Genomic DNA, 15,268 nt, shown 5'->3' with positions numbered 1-15,268 from the left:
CTCTCAGAAAGGAACTGCATCATCATAGGTGGGTCCAAGAGGATGAGCAGCCTCCGAAGAAGTAATAGGCCAAGACTTCCAGGAGAAGCTGAGAACAAGTGGCTTCTGCTGGCATGTGAGCAGCTGTGCCTCCAGCATTCTCTAAGCTGGGCCTGGAGGCTGTGAGGACCCCCGAGAAGCTAAGATATGAGGACTTTTTATATTTGGGCTAGAAGCACCCATCCACTGGAGAAGCATCTCCAAAGTATATTTGACGATGGAAGGGACCAAGAAGTACTCACAGGGCAGGTCTCCCACATGGTCCCACCATTATCCTGGGCCAGGATCCCATCACAGAAATCCAAGGAAACAAGCTGTGGCTGTGCCATTACCCCCTTACTCCCTCCCATTAGCCCCTTGCTCCCAGACCTCAAACACAGAGACAAAACCAGAACTCTGCTGCAACGTGTTTATTATGTGCCAAAAAAACTACACCACAGCTTACTCCACACATCTGTAGGAGAGTGCAGTCTTGCCTGCATATACTACAATGAGGTAGAGACTTCACACACAGCTTCACAAAACCCACAGAGTAGCTGGGATATGCAACAATGCAACGTCAGCTCAGCAGGAGGGAGGGGTTATGACACTGGTTCTTTGGCACACAGCTTCCCTAGGAGGGGCAAGTAGTTTTTGTGGGTTTTTTCTTTTTTCTTTTTTTAAAAAAAAAAAAAAAGGGAAAGAAAAAAAAGTCAAGTTTTCAAATTCCAGTGGCATTTCAGTCAACTGCAACTGTTATCTCATACATTCCTCAAATTAAAGATACAAGGGAAGGGTACTTGCCCCCTCTAAGAGAAAGGGCTCCTGTGAGCCTTCATCTGCCCCCACCGAAAAGCAGCCCTTTTTAGCTCAGTTACAAAAGAAAAAAGTCCTGTGACTTTGTGATTAAAAACTTCTATCAACCCCACCCCCCCCACATAAGTGCAACTTAAGGAGGTGCAATAAACCATTTAAAACTATATACAGCAGCCGCTCAAACACCGTTTATCCGGTCCAGTTTCAAATAAAACAAAAATATTTTTTTTTCTTGGTTGCAAATGCCTTGATTTGCAACTGTGAGAAACAGTGACCAGCAGTCCCCCAGACACAAATTTGCTATAATGTTAAAAGCTGCCAGGAAAGAAAAAATATCTTGTTCCAAACGACTTAAAAACTGTTTTAAGGAGTGTAAAAAGGAACCGGTAAAAACCCTCGAGCGTAAAATATGAAATATGATTTTGGTTTAAATGAAGAGCAAAGTCTCCTTATTGTTTACAGTAAAAAACACCAGCTGAACACTCAGTTTATGCCGTTCAGGTGGGGGTTAAATAAATGGAAAGGCACTGTATGGCAACTGCAAGAATGAAACCAATGAGACCTGCGCATCATCACCATCAGTATTGCAAGGAATGTAAAAAAGCGCTTTTAATAAATAAACCTAGGTGTAGGCATCCGTGTCAATACCTCAATACCTTCTGGACACGTAGTTCTTTTTTTCTTTTTTTTTTTTTTTCCCGCTTTTCATCTGCAAAATGAGGAACTAAAATCTGGGAAAACTACAGAGTCGCTTGGAGGGTAAGCCAGAGGGTCCTTGCCCTTGGTATACCCCCTGAAAACAAAACCTGACAAAACTCAATGTGCATTAATTAGTGCAGAAACAAAGACAGATTCAGCAAGTGCAAAGGTGACTACAATTTTCCCTTGTCCTTGGGAAGCCAGCTCCCTGGTCGCCAGTGGCAGGGTGGTGCAGGCTGTTTGCCTGACCTGCCAGCTTTGGGCGCCACAGGCCACTGGGCAAGGCCAGCTCCTCTAGCTGGAATCTCGGTTCTTCTGGTTCCGCATCAGGGGGCTGTGGTGGCGCAGGCCCTCCATGCTGTGCCGCCAGTGCCAGCAGCTCCGGCAGAAGTATTTGAAGCAGACCTGGGTTGGGGGAACAAAAAGGAGGATGCCATGCCTGTGCCAGCACCAGACACAGGAGCTGTTGCACGAGCTGCTTGTTCTGTTTGGAGAAGGGGTGGGAGACTCCCGATGGCCTCTGTGGGTTAGAAGAGATGGTCCCTAGGAATGCTCTCACCCCAACACAGAAGCCTGATTAACTATGGCAAACCCACCATCCTTGTTACAGGTCCCCTTACTTAAACATGTTGGGCTCGTAGTGTGTGCAGAGACCATGCTAGTTTCTCTTAACCCCTCTAACCATGACAGCTGCTCACCTATTCCCCTGCCCTTCTCACCTCCTACAGAGTAGTTGTATCACATGGCTGCTAACGTGGAGAATGTATAAAGATACTGACTAAAAATTCTAATGCTAGGCAACATCCTGCTTTCTTCCCATTAAGTGAGGAGAGGTGACTGGGTTTCTCAGTCTAGTCCCATCTCTTGGTTGCTGTGTAACGTCAGGCAAGCCACTAATCTCTGAGCAATTATCTGACTATGGAGATTATCTGTGAAAGATCCAGATCCATAAAAGCCTCGCAGATGAGGCTGATCAGAGAGATACTTGGTCTCAGGCTTTAGCTAACAATTCAAACTTAACTTCAAACTCTCACTTCAGAGCCTCAGTTTAACCATATTCAGAGACTCCAAATCTGATCAATGGCATCACTGCAACAAATTTTTAAATAAAATTTAAAAAGCACCCACTAAGCATGGAAGGACTGCTGCTGGTGTCCTAAGAGGTCCCAAACTTCCCCTAACACCTGTCAAAGGATGATACTGACTAGCAGCATTGACACCACTTGGATACTTGTTGGACACATGGAATCTCAGGGTCCGCCCCAAACCCACTGAATCAGAATCTAAGATCCTCAGGTGATGTGTCTGTAATTAAGGTTTGAGAAGCACTGCCAAACACATCCAGATCCACATTCCATCACCCAGGAACATTCAATAGAAAGCCACCTCGCTGCTTTCTGCCTGTCGCTGACACCTGTGGGTACAGCCCAGATGCAAATATCAAAGTCATCCAGAAGTTCAGATGTAAAGGAGGACGAGGCCCTTGAGTACAGAAAAATCAGCTTAGAAGGCCTCAGGGTTAGGCAGCTGAGCCTGGCTCCCACATGCTGCTGACCACACCCAGCCAGGCTTCTATCATCTACAAAACCACCTCTCAGCAATAGTGGCATACTGCATAGCAATATCCCAGGCAAGAAAAAGACCAAAGTATAAAGACTCAATTCAACATATTTTCTTAAGAGTTCTGGATCAAGCTATCTAAAGTATGTCTGTCCCTGGTCTGACCTTCAGCAAACATTACTGCTGCCTCCTCTATGCTCTCAGACACCACAGGGTACCTCAGAACTCCAACATTCAATGTCATGAACTTGGCATAACAATTTTTTTTTTTTTGACACGGAATCTCCCTCTGTCCCAGGCTGAAGTGCAGTGGCGTGATCTCGACTCACTGCAACCTCCGCCTCCTGGGTTCAAGCTATTCGCCTGCCTCAGCCTCCCAAGTAGCTGGGATTACAGGCGCCTGCCACCACGCCAGGCTAATTGTTGTATTTTTAATAGAGACGGGGTTTCACCATGTTGGCCAGGCTGGTCCTCCTGATCCGCCCACCTTGGCATCCCAAAGTGCTGGGATTACAGGTGTGAACCACCGCGCCCAGCCAACAATTTTTAATAGAGGGCAGGGACTTCATAGACATCGGACCCACCTGATCTCGACAGAAGAAAGGACCAGGCTGAGAACTGCAGATATGACACAGAGAATCTTCTAGGTAGGGGTCAATCTGAACCTGCACAAAGGCAAAATAAGAAGATGAAGTGGCTCTTCTTACCAGGAGGCTCGATAGGCTATAGAAGAAGGGCACATTATTGGCCACACACAGGAATGCGGGATATTGGAATGCAGGATATTTGCCTGTTTTAAAGGAGGCTTGGAGAGAATTATGGGCCTGAAGTACAGAAAGGAGTTCTAGAGGACAGACTCATACACCATGCACAGTCAGGCTGGATGCCTCTGGGATTCAGGCAACCACACACCTTAATGCCTGGTCTTCTAGGCAAACTGTACCTCAGTCCTCTATCAATTAGCAGTATAGGCAAGTGTTCGGAGGATTCCCAAAAGGTTGGAAAATAGGAAGTCAGGCTACTTAGCAATGCCAAAGAAATACCACAGTGAGGGAAGGCACCCTACACACTGAAGAGGCTCAACAGTCCCAGTTCCCTTCCTCCTCGGCGTACAAAGACCAAGCCCACTCCCAAACCCTAACCTCAATGTTAATTCTCAGGAATTTGGCTCACTTCCCTAAACACACCCAGCACAAACAGCTTCAGGTCTCAGGCCTGCCCTGGGTAGTAACTGCCCAAACCCCTCTCATATACCCCAGAGTAAGGGCATAAACCAGCCAACTCACCTTCTTTGTGAACTTGGTGGTTTTGATCTCCACAAAAGCAGCGCTGACTGCTTTCAGGTAACTCCGTTGGTTATTGAAAGTCACACGACCAGAACCTAGGACAACAGACACAAGCTTCCCTTCTAACCAAATTCTCCCAAATGCTACTTTTTTTTTTTTTTTTTTTGAGACGGAGTCTCGCTCTTTTGCCCAGGCTGGTGTGCAGTGGCGCAATCTCTGCTCACTGCAAGCTCTGCCTCCCGGTTTCACACCATTCTCCTGCCTCAGCCTCCCGAGTAGCTGGGACTACAGGCATCTGCCACCACACCCAGCTAATTTTTTGTATTTTTAGTAGAGATCGGGTTTCACCATTAGCCAGCATGGTCTTGATCTCCTGACCTCGTGACCCGCCCGCCTCAGCCTCCCAAAGTGCTGGGATTACAGGCGTGAGCCACCGAGCCTGCCCTAATGCTACCCTTTTAAAATGCAGGAAACCCTTTACGATACTAGTGCTGTCCGACAGAAATATAATGTGAGCTACTATGTAACTTTATTTATTTTTTGAGACAGGGTCTCCCTCTGTCACTCAGGCTGGAGTGTAACGGCGTGATCTCAGCTCACTGCAACCTCTGCATCCCAGGCTCAAACAATCTCCTGCCTCAGCCTCCCAAGTAGCTGGGACTACAAGCATGAGCCACCACGCCTGGCTAATTTTTGTATTTTTTTGTAGAGACGGGGTTTCACCATATTGTCCAGGCTGGTCTTGAACTCCTGGACTCAAACGATCTGCCCCAGCTCGGCCTCCCAAAGTGCCAGGATTATAGGTATAAGCCATCACGGTCAGCCCTTATGTAACTTTAAATTTTCTAGTAGTCACACTGAAATTTTAAAACAGTGGTGACATTAATTTTAATAATATATTTTATTGGCCGGGCACGGTGGCTCACACCTGTAAACCCAGCACTTTGGGAGGCCAAGGTGGGCGGATCATGAGGTCAAGAGATGGAGACCATCCTGGCTAACATGGTGAAACCCCGTCTCTACTAAAAATACAAAAATTAGCTGAGCGTGGTGGCGCACACCTGTAGTCCCAGCTACTCAGGAGGCTGAGGCAGGAGAATCACTTGAACCCAGGAGGCAGAAGTTGCAGTGAGCTGAGATAGCACCACTGCACTCCAGCACGGCAACAGAGTGAGACTCCATCTCAAAAAAAATTTTTATTTAACCCTATATGTTAATAATATTATTTCCAAATGTGACAACAGCTGTGTTTCCAAAACTCAATGGGGCCACATTTAGCTGGTGGCTACCATATTCGTACCATATTTGACAGTGGAGATCATGTTAGCGTGAACCATTCAGGAATGGGGGAAGAATTTGCAGATCAAGATGGGAAGGGAAGATAGAGCATAGGTTAAGGTTAAAGGATTCAGAGTGGAAGCCAAGATGCAGATAGAACACTTGTCTGAAGGGTAAGCCCAGCAGTTGAACTGAACCTCTCCTAGCCCTTAGGCACTCTGGAGACCTATTAAGAGAGCTGGAAGAAGCCCCATCCTGCCAAGTTCCTCCTCCGCTCCTGCGGCTTCTGAAGTCCCTGTTCTCAATCTGCTGCACAGTATTGGTGAGTACATGGTGCTCCTTCCTGACCAGATTCAGTGTGGGTGTGAAGACTAAGCATTTGGGGAGGTGGGTTAGCCACATGTTAATCACAGAGGTCAGGCTCTGCTCCACCTCCATACCTCATCATTGACATTTTGCCAGGACTGGCGAACTGACCTCCTTTCTCAGAGGAGCTGATCAAAACCTAGTGGTTAGGCCCACAGACTTCTGAGTTAGGAAAGCACAGGCCACACTCTGTTGCCTGACTCACTCAGAAAGTCCTCCTCCAGCCTGACCTGGTCTCTGACCTTAGACAATGCCAGAGCTTTTCAAGAACTTTTAATAAAAAACTCCAGGCAAGTTCAGAGAATTGCAGCCTTTTCATGAAATAGTACCTGTTGTCTGTTCCAAACTGGTTTTGCTGTGAACTCGGAGCTTCCAACAAAGTTCCTACCTCACTCTCACTTCTTATCACCTCCTGTAGTCTCCAATTGCTTTTTCTCCCACTGCGTGGGAGATGATGGGTAGAGGGCTAGATACAGAAGGGCCAGTACTCGTGACTTGTCTAGAAAAAGATAGTATGGTGCTGGTATATGCTGATCTGCAGACCTGGGTCAGGCCTCTCTCCTCACTCCCATGGGGAAGTATCACAATCTTGGTCTACTCCCAGGGGCCAACCAAGCTTTCGCACACAGAAGTGGGACACTTACCAATGGGATACTTGTGCTTATCTGTGTCAATCCCGGCATACACCACTCCACCAAATAGGTCGTTCAAGATGGCTGCCAGGGCCTCAGCATTTAGCATTCCATGCAGAGCACCGACAAACACCGTCCTGCTGGGGTCAAGCCTCTGAGATGGGCTCCGGACAAAGTTACTGTCGGCTAATACCCAGGGGATCACCTGCACCTGAAAACCACCCAAAGGTGTATCAGCCCTGGCAGAGAGCCACAGAGAGAGAGGTGCTTGCATGGCAAGGTACATGCTCTGGAGATACTGAAGCTGAGCTAAGGCCCTTACAGGGGTGAAAAGGTGCCGTTGCCCAATCTCAGGCACACAGGCGTCCAATAAACCACCCTGACTCCACCCCAACTGGAGTTGAATTTTACTGAGTCCATGTGTCCAGAATGGTAGAAGTGGACACAGTACTCACTCATGCTGGAAAGTAAGCAAAAAAGTACCACATGGCCAAACCCAGGAGCCCAGCATTCTATTTCAACCTCCAACTGTGTAGTTCCAACAAAGGGCTGTGGACACTGATGAAAAGAGCATAATCTGAAGTCCTCAAGAAAGGAAGGACTCACAGAGAAATGAAAGGCTAGGATCCTGAAGGACAGAGGGGTGGGAGTGCTTACGATATTTGTATGAGATGGTTACTGGCCCAACCTAGCCTTCAGAGGGTTTGTGCCAGAGCAGTGGAAATGACTGGCGAGAGGTTGGGTAGAAAGTCACATACAAGATCCCTGGAGTCTTAAAGGGCTGGGGCTAACCATGTCCTTTGCCTCTGAATCTCCTGAACCTGGAACAAAACCTTGTAGAGCAGGTGGAGTTGTCCAGAATGAAGTGAAGATCTAAAAATATGTCTTGAAGCAGGAAGAGATCTGAGGCAGAAACCAGCAAGGAGGCAAAAACAGTAGTTTCAAAGGACAGGTGATTAAGACTTGGACAAGGCTGGTGGCAACGAGCAGAGAACAGGCCAAGACCAAAGAGATTCTTCAACACAAGAGTCTGCAGTACTCAGACGGCATAAGCAGGATGGGCAAGCAAGGAAGAATCAGGCCTGGTAGGTGCTGGGCCTACACGGTCTTGGGATGAGAGGACCTGGCAGAAGTTATAAGAGGGGAGCCAATTTCACTGGAAGATGAAAAAGCCAATTTTGCCCACAAAAGAGTTTGGGATTACAGGACATCCCGAAGAAGGATCCCACAGGAAGGTGAGGCTCAGGTAGGACATGAGGCTAGAAAGGTGAATCTGGGTCTAAAGGTGAGAGAAGCCACAAAGTGAGTCATTTATCTGAACTAGAAACGAAGAGGGGAGTCAAAGATTGGCTATATTGGCGCTGGCGGGGAGAGGAACACAAAGGAAAAAGAAGAGAGGAAGGAGAACTGCATCAGCCTGTAGCCCGTGAATCAAAGAAAGATTAAATCCCTGTAAGGTGATGAGGAGGGAATGGGAGACAGGATGGTGTCTACAGGGGCACTGAGGAAGGGGAAGGGCTCTGTGATATGCATATGGCCATCTCTGGTTGTGAAAGCAGGAGGGGAGGAAAAAGGAGCATGTTAATTAAGTCCTAGAACATACTAAGGTGGGAAGACTACACGAGCTCCAGAGAGTAAAGAAGCAGAGAAGGTAGGGAAGCTGTGTGTCACTGTGGGCAGCCAGAGGATGAGCCTGCCCTCTCACTAACGCAGAACAAGAGCCAGCTTTGTTACATGGATTTATTTTAAATCTAATGTGACCATCCCAATAAAATAGGCATTTCTCCTCTTACCCTATAGATTTTTTTAGAGAAGCTTTAAGGTTCACAGCAAATCTGAGCAGAAAGTACAGGGATTCTCCAAATACTCTCTGCCCCCACACTTGTGTGACTTCCCCACTATCAGGATCCCGCATGAGAGTGGAACATTTTTTTATACTGACCCATCATCCCCACCCAAAGTCCATGGTTTGCATCAGAGTTCACTCCTGGTGTTTGTTTTACCTTCTATGGGTTTGGACCAAAGTATAATGACATGTATCCACCATATACAGAATAGTTTCACTGCCCTAAAAATCCTCTGTGCTATGTCTCTTCATCCCTTCCTGCTAAACCCCTGGCAACCACTGATCTTTTTTACTAAAATAGGCATTTTAGTTTCCCATCTTATAGAAGAGAAGAGGAAACAAAGTTTCAGAGATATTAAATATCTAGTCCAATGTCACAAAAGTTGTGTGCTCTCAAATCCGATTTTACCACCGCACTGATTCCTGAGCTCAAAACTTGCTTTGACAAGTGGTTCTCAAACACTACCCACTAGAACCACCTGGGGATCTTTATTCAGTTGGAGATTCCTAAATTCCACCCAGAGTGATTCAGTAAGTCTGGGATAAGGCCCAAGAATGTGCAATGAGATCCCCAGGTGAGATAAACTCGTTAGAGACCCATGCTGCCAAGGATACATAAGGCTGATATTAGAAAAAGCGTAGGAAGAGAGAATCTTGTGGGGAAAACCCACAAAACTAAATAAAGCCCTGAATAAGAATGAAGAAGTGACCCACAGGTGGGTGTGGGCTAAAGAGGAATTCACCCCCACAGACTGGGAGGTCACAAGGCACAGGAAGGGCAGGACCAGGGAAAAACAGCTGTAGGTTTATCAGTTAAGTCCAAGTAGAGAAGTTTGCTGTTCTCAATTTCATTTCTAAGACAAGAGGTTTGAAACCAAAGTGTTGGCTACAAGAAAGAAGAGCAGAATAAAGACGGGCAGACCATTTGATTACCATGAGCAGGCATGCGCATGTGTGCATGCACACACCCCATTAAGTCCCAAAGGTTGCTTTTTTTTTTTTTTTTAATGTAATTGAGAGGATACTGCTATTTTATTGTGGGACAAGAAGAGCCTTCTTGCCTCAGCAGGAATACTCCTTGCCTGCAGCCTGCCTATCCACCTACCACAAGAAAATCCAGTGCCTCAATATTCCAAGACCCTCGATCCAGAAAGGACATCACGCTAACTCACCTCCTTGCAGCGCATCCTTCGGCTGGACATCTTGAAATAATATTCACTCAGGCCATCTGGGCTCAGCGGGTCATGAGAGCAAGCCTGAAGCAAGGATCGGACAGACTTCTCTAGTTCGAAGACCAGATACACATACCCTATTCCCAATGAGAGGAAAAATCGCATTAATATCCCTTAGGTGGCCACTCCTCAGCCTTGGCTTTGCAGCAGGGCGTTTCTTCCAAGAAAGAAGGTCTTGTGTATAAGATACATTTTTGTTTTACTCCTGAAAAGTCTTGTTGAGTGGAAGCATTTGCTATGCAGATGCCCTGGGTTGTGGGCCTCCCTCCCACCCTGGTGAAGGAAAGGACTGGCAAGCTGAGACAGAGGATCCCACCATTACCACAGCTCTCTATGCAAGAACACAGAGCATGTTCAGGTCAGCAGAGCCAGGCTTTCCTGGGGGCAGGAAGGATGGCAGGTATTGCTTTAAACACCTACTTAAACCATTAGTTCAGTTCAATGAAGATGGGGCAGGGTGAAAATAGCACCTGCTCCTTTCTACAGGGAAGGGATCTCATTTCAGACCAGTGAGGAATCAGATGCTTGGTCCTCATTCCTGCCAACTCCAAAGGGACTTCAGAATTAGGTCAGGCAACAACGTAACTGGGCAGGACAGGCCGGCAAGGGAAAGCTTTTCAAATGCCTTATTTTGAGAGGAAAGGTGCTGCTTGGGTTCAGGTTTAGAGAGAAGTGTACAAGGAAGGGGTTTCAGAGGCAACTCCCACTGCTGTGTAAGTCTGGACAGATGGAACATTAGCTCAGAAGAAACAGAGGGACATGTTAGGTTGAAGAGAAAGTGCTGACAGATGGCAGGTCTGTGCCCTGGAGTGCCCACCATGTTACCAACATGCAGCTGTGACATCCCAGCACCCCTAGGTGCAGTTATGTACTAGGGAAGGGAAAAAAAAGCTCCTACCATGTCTTTATTACCTTTAGGCATATTACCTTTGGGAGGACACCGGGGATGCTTGCCATCCTTACCAGGCCACTCCACACTCAAAGAGCCAAAAACACGGAAGGTGTTAACTAATCCAGCTGCAAAGAGACAGAAAAGAATGGCAGAAGCTGAGGAACCATCTTTCCCAGTAAAGACACAAACACAGAATCACCAGCATTCTCCTCCCTGGCTCATCCCCACTGACAAACAACTCAGAAACGAATGCTGATCTCCGGTGTAAGCTCCCGACATAGGAGCACTATGGGGGTCTATGAAATGCACCTCTCCCCTCAGACACTCATGTAATACCCTGAGCTCAGGCAGGGCATTCAGCCCCTGGCCTCAATTCCAAGTTTCATGCTCCTGAAAGACATGCCCCACCCTTCAACTCTTAAAGCAGGTCTTAGAGACAGCTCACCTTCTGTAATATCCCAAGGAACACCTCCTAGAAACACCTTGCAAGAGTAGATGGGGTTCTTATAGTTCCGGGGAGGAAGCTGGCCACTCCAGGTACAGGTGGCTTCATTCACAGCTTTGGTAGATGGCAAAGAGATAAACAGGGGAGGTTAGAGAATCAACAAAGCCACACTCTTCCCTGGGGTGAACTTGTCCAGTAAGAACCTGACTGGCCACAATCCTTGCCCAGATGCCTGAGAGAATATCCATGATTATTCTGAAAAGCAAGAAATCTATGTCTCACCAATCCACTCAGTCAAGTATGATAATCCTACTTTGCTAATTCTGTCCCCACTAAAATTGAAAGGAATACCAAACCAGATGTGTAGGGTAAAAATTTACACCCCATGTTATTTTCAAACATTCAACTAATATGCTAACCACAAAGCAGTTTTATCCTGTTATTGCTTACAGTACTAATTCATAATTACTTGAAAATAAACAGAGCAATACAACATCTTGCAGGCTTACTGGTACAAATGGGCCTTCTCCCCAATGTTCAAATGAGAAACATTCTATTCTGTTTCCTTGTCTTGGCTCTGAACTCATGAATCACAGAAGTTAGGACACTGCCAATAAAAACCAGCACTGGCAACCCAGTAAGACAAGAATGTCACAACTGTTCCAAGCCAGACTCATCTTTATAGCACCCAAATAGACAATGGGCCTTCCTTGATGCCAGCATGGTAACGTAATGAATCAGTCTTCAATCCTGTCCCCACTGTTTGTACCTTTCCAAATCAGAGACTGACCTTAGTGAGGACTAGCTAGTTCTTGCCCATTTATTTCACCCTCCTCTTTCAGCAGAGAGGCAGACAGCCAATGAAAGGAACTATCATTTTCATTCAGGACAAAGATGTGGAAGGATATTTCCTAAAAGGAATAGGCCCAACGTGTTGCTACAGCAAGAAACTGGGCAATGTCAGCAATCTTTTACGACAAAAACAGAATATAATGGTCTCATCCAAAAGCATGGTAATGTCATTTCACAGGAAAACAATGGCACCAGAGAAAGTACAAAGATGGGTTGCCAAAATCATTAGGTGAACAGGGCACAGCACTATCAGAGGAGAATGAGATCCAGCCCAACTCTGTGAGCAAACAGACACACTGAAGCCTATGGAAACAAATGGAATGCAGAAACTAACACTAACTTAGTCATCAAATTCAGGACCTCTGAAGAGCCAGTGGTTAATGAATATCTCCCTGAAGCAGTACTAGACAAAGATGAAAAACATATTTAATACATATTTAGGATAATTTATTTTTTAAACCTTTTAAAATATATAGAGATGGGGTCTTGCTATGTTTCCCAGGCTGGGCAACTCCTCGGCTCAAGCCATCCTGCTGCCTCTGCTTAAGTGCTGAGCCACCCAGGCCAGCCTGAGATTAAATTTAAATGTCAGAACCTTAAGGATTCCTAAGAGACCAGGACATCTGGTGACATTCCTTACCTTAGAGGTTGACAAATGGACCCCTCCTTCCCCAGTGCATCCCTGAGTATACCGATCAGAAAGCCTCAGGGAAGAAAGCTCCAGCATGAGTTGTGTCTGATGGTCTTTGAATTAGAATGTGGGGAGGGTAGACAAAATTCTGGGCATCCCTTCCAGAGTTTCTCTTGAGGACATCCACCCGTGGAAAAAGTAAAAGCAAGAGCAGCACACAGCCAGTCTCCACGGAACGGCACAAGTGAGAGATGGAGCCAGCTCCTTGTGCTGTGGCACATGCGTGTGCCAGATAAACTGCCTCTTTCCTCTCCACTCAGCCTCAAGAAGTTCCTGAGTCTGTTCCCATTAGTATTTACTCCACAGAAAGATAATTCTTTGCAGATATGGAGACTTCACCATGCAACCAAGCCTCCTCTAGACAGTTCACAAGTGTGTGAACTAAGGTCACTTCCTCTCTGCTCCCAAAATGAGGCCTCAGGCCTCACACATGCTCACGGCACACTCACCTGCAGCTTGTCGGTGCAGCCTGGCCTCTCTCTCTATGCTGAAGGGGTCTTTGGGAGTTTCGAGGAGGTCCCAGGATGGCCACACAGAAGCTCCTGGCCATCTCTTTGAAGCACTGGTTGGGGAGGGAGTGACTGCAGCAAGAGCAGCTTGCTCTTGGTCCATCCGAGACCCTACCCCCATCTTTAAAGGGTCTCTGGGACCACCCCCTGACAGAGACAGGAAGGGCAGAGGTGGAGAAATGCGAAGGCTTGACTAGGGGAGGAAAAAGGAAGACAGAGTTTTAAAGGCTAGTTTTGTTATAAAGTAATAATCACATTATAGAAATTATTAAAAACATCCAATAGACATTTAGCATTTGACATATATTCTTTTAGACTTTCTTCCTGAGCAATTTTGATTAGTTCTAGTTATACTATAATTTAAACAAATGCTCCTTCTCTCCTCATTCAACTTTTCCATATTGCCAGTCTTTATAACCATTTAAAATGCATTTATCATATTCTATTTAGGGAACAAGGTGCATCTCACTGACCCATACTCTTCCTGTTATATATATACTTTCCAAGTTTTCAGAACCATAAATAAAAATTAAGATGTAGCTTCTTCATATTTTGTGTTTTCTTTGGTCAGATTCCTAGAAAGCTGAATGCCAAAAACGCTATCTATGAGAGCTCTGCATTGTATCATAAATGTATCAGAACACCATAAGCTGTGTCAAACCTTTAAATTCTAATTTACGTGTGTGAAATGATACATTATCAAAATAACTCGTTGACAGAATATTTTAAAATCCCCAAATATTAATCAGTCATGAGATAAATTTCCAAGACTGAGTCCAATCTAAGTAATATAGACAGAACTACCAGCACTGTATCTGACCCCATTTTACAGAAGAGGTAACTGCAGCCCAGAGAAGCAAAGAGACCCGCATGTGACTGCCCTTTTAGAAATGCAGCCTTAACAGATAAAACCAATGGTCAGTGAGAACACCATCGCCAACTTCCATATTCTAGGACAGGCTGACAGGCGATCACAACCAAAGTTGCCAGTCCTGGGTATGGGGAAGAGAAGAAGGTGGTAAAATAAGTAATTCTATTCACTGCACATTCAGCTCGGGAGATTTGGCCACAAAAATGCTTATAAAGCATCTGAAACTGTATTCTTATTTTGGGGTAATTTCTCACTGCCAATCCCACCTGTATTTACTTCTACTATCTCCTATCTATATTATCTGTACTAATCTATCTATAATATCCCCTACCTATTCTAATTCATTTGCCAACTCCACTTAGCATGAAGACCACACGCATCATACATGGCTGTAGATAAGGAACGTGAAATGCAAAAATTAACTGAGGCAACGTTTCATAGATTCATCATGGCATGAATTGAAAGCTGACACGGGTCAGTGGAAAAAATACAGGAGCTACAGTCAGATCTGGATTAAAATCCTATCTCTGCTAATTACTACTTAAAAATTTTTTACGTTATTACTTAATTGTGAGATATCATACATCAAAGTACATAAATGACACTGTTTAAGGGCTAAAGAAAGCACCCCGTGTAGGTAAAGAAACAGAACACTGCCAGGGCCCTCACGTTTACTTTTGAAATTAAGTGTTTTCCAGTACTCTTGGAGTAGCTAGTAAAATGAGAGTCCTGAGCTCAGGTCCTGCAATGTATTGCTCAATGGGTCTTCAAAGCATCCTCTATCCTGTTAAGGATGAGAACTCTACAAATGTCCACAATGATCTCCACTCCTCCCCTCATCCCATCTCCCAGCCTGCATTCCAGGGGACAGGCATCCCATAGATATTGTACCCTCCTTCCCCTTGGACACACACAGGCAACTCCACCCACAACTCCCCTTTCCCAAATGAGTTACATACAATCAAATCTGAGAGATGATCTGATCCAGAGCTGAAGCCACTGGTGTCTGAGTCAGAGGGGCTGCTAGATCGAGAGTCCAGGATGGGCCGGGTGTCCAGGCGTGATCCTCTAACTGGGGGTGCTGGAAACTTGTCCACCAAGTCAGACCCAAGGGGATCCAGAGGCAGGAAGCTCAAGGGGGGTTTTCCTAGGACATTTCCCAGTGGGTTATGGAGCATGCTCAGTACTAGGAGGACAAAAAAGGAAACCTCATGACCTCTTAGTTTTCTTTGCAGCCAACAGCCTCTTTCTTCTCCTACAGCCACCCAACAAGAG

At 45.9% G+C, this 15,268-nt stretch overlaps 1 protein-coding gene across 15 annotated transcripts in view; it reads right to left on the bottom strand.

Annotated features, from left to right (window-relative positions):
- Positions 1 to 434: 434 nt before the first annotated feature.
- Positions 435 to 15,268, bottom strand: part of CPEB1 (cytoplasmic polyadenylation element binding protein 1) — a 104,025-nt gene continuing 89,191 nt past the window's right edge. For 10 of the 15 annotated variants that reach the window (XM_001158745.6, XM_063794300.1, XM_001159171.7 and 7 more), the window contains 9 exons: positions 14,953 to 15,179; positions 13,063 to 13,315; positions 11,071 to 11,184; positions 10,661 to 10,750; positions 9,674 to 9,810; positions 6,668 to 6,866; positions 4,380 to 4,474; positions 3,678 to 3,758; positions 435 to 1,938 (listed from right to left, as the gene is read on the bottom strand). In XM_001158745.6, the coding sequence (XP_001158745.2) occupies positions 1,828 to 1,938; positions 3,678 to 3,758; positions 4,380 to 4,474; positions 6,668 to 6,866; positions 9,674 to 9,810; positions 10,661 to 10,750; positions 11,071 to 11,184; positions 13,063 to 13,315; positions 14,953 to 15,179 (1,307 nt within the window). In that variant the 3' untranslated portion in view covers positions 435 to 1,827. Of the gene's footprint in view, positions 1,939 to 3,677; positions 3,759 to 4,379; positions 4,475 to 6,667; positions 6,867 to 9,673; positions 9,811 to 10,645; positions 10,751 to 11,070; positions 11,185 to 13,062; positions 13,316 to 14,952; positions 15,180 to 15,268 lie in introns of all 15 variants that reach the window. The other 5 variants (XM_054667087.2, XM_054667089.2, XM_009429696.5 and 2 more) reach the window with 1 other exon arrangement.

This window comes from Pan troglodytes, chromosome 16 (genome assembly GCF_028858775.2).
Source record: "Pan troglodytes isolate AG18354 chromosome 16, NHGRI_mPanTro3-v2.0_pri, whole genome shotgun sequence".
Taxonomy (NCBI): domain Eukaryota; kingdom Metazoa; phylum Chordata; class Mammalia; order Primates; family Hominidae; genus Pan; species Pan troglodytes.
This window is presented reverse-complemented; position numbering and strand designations above follow the sequence as displayed.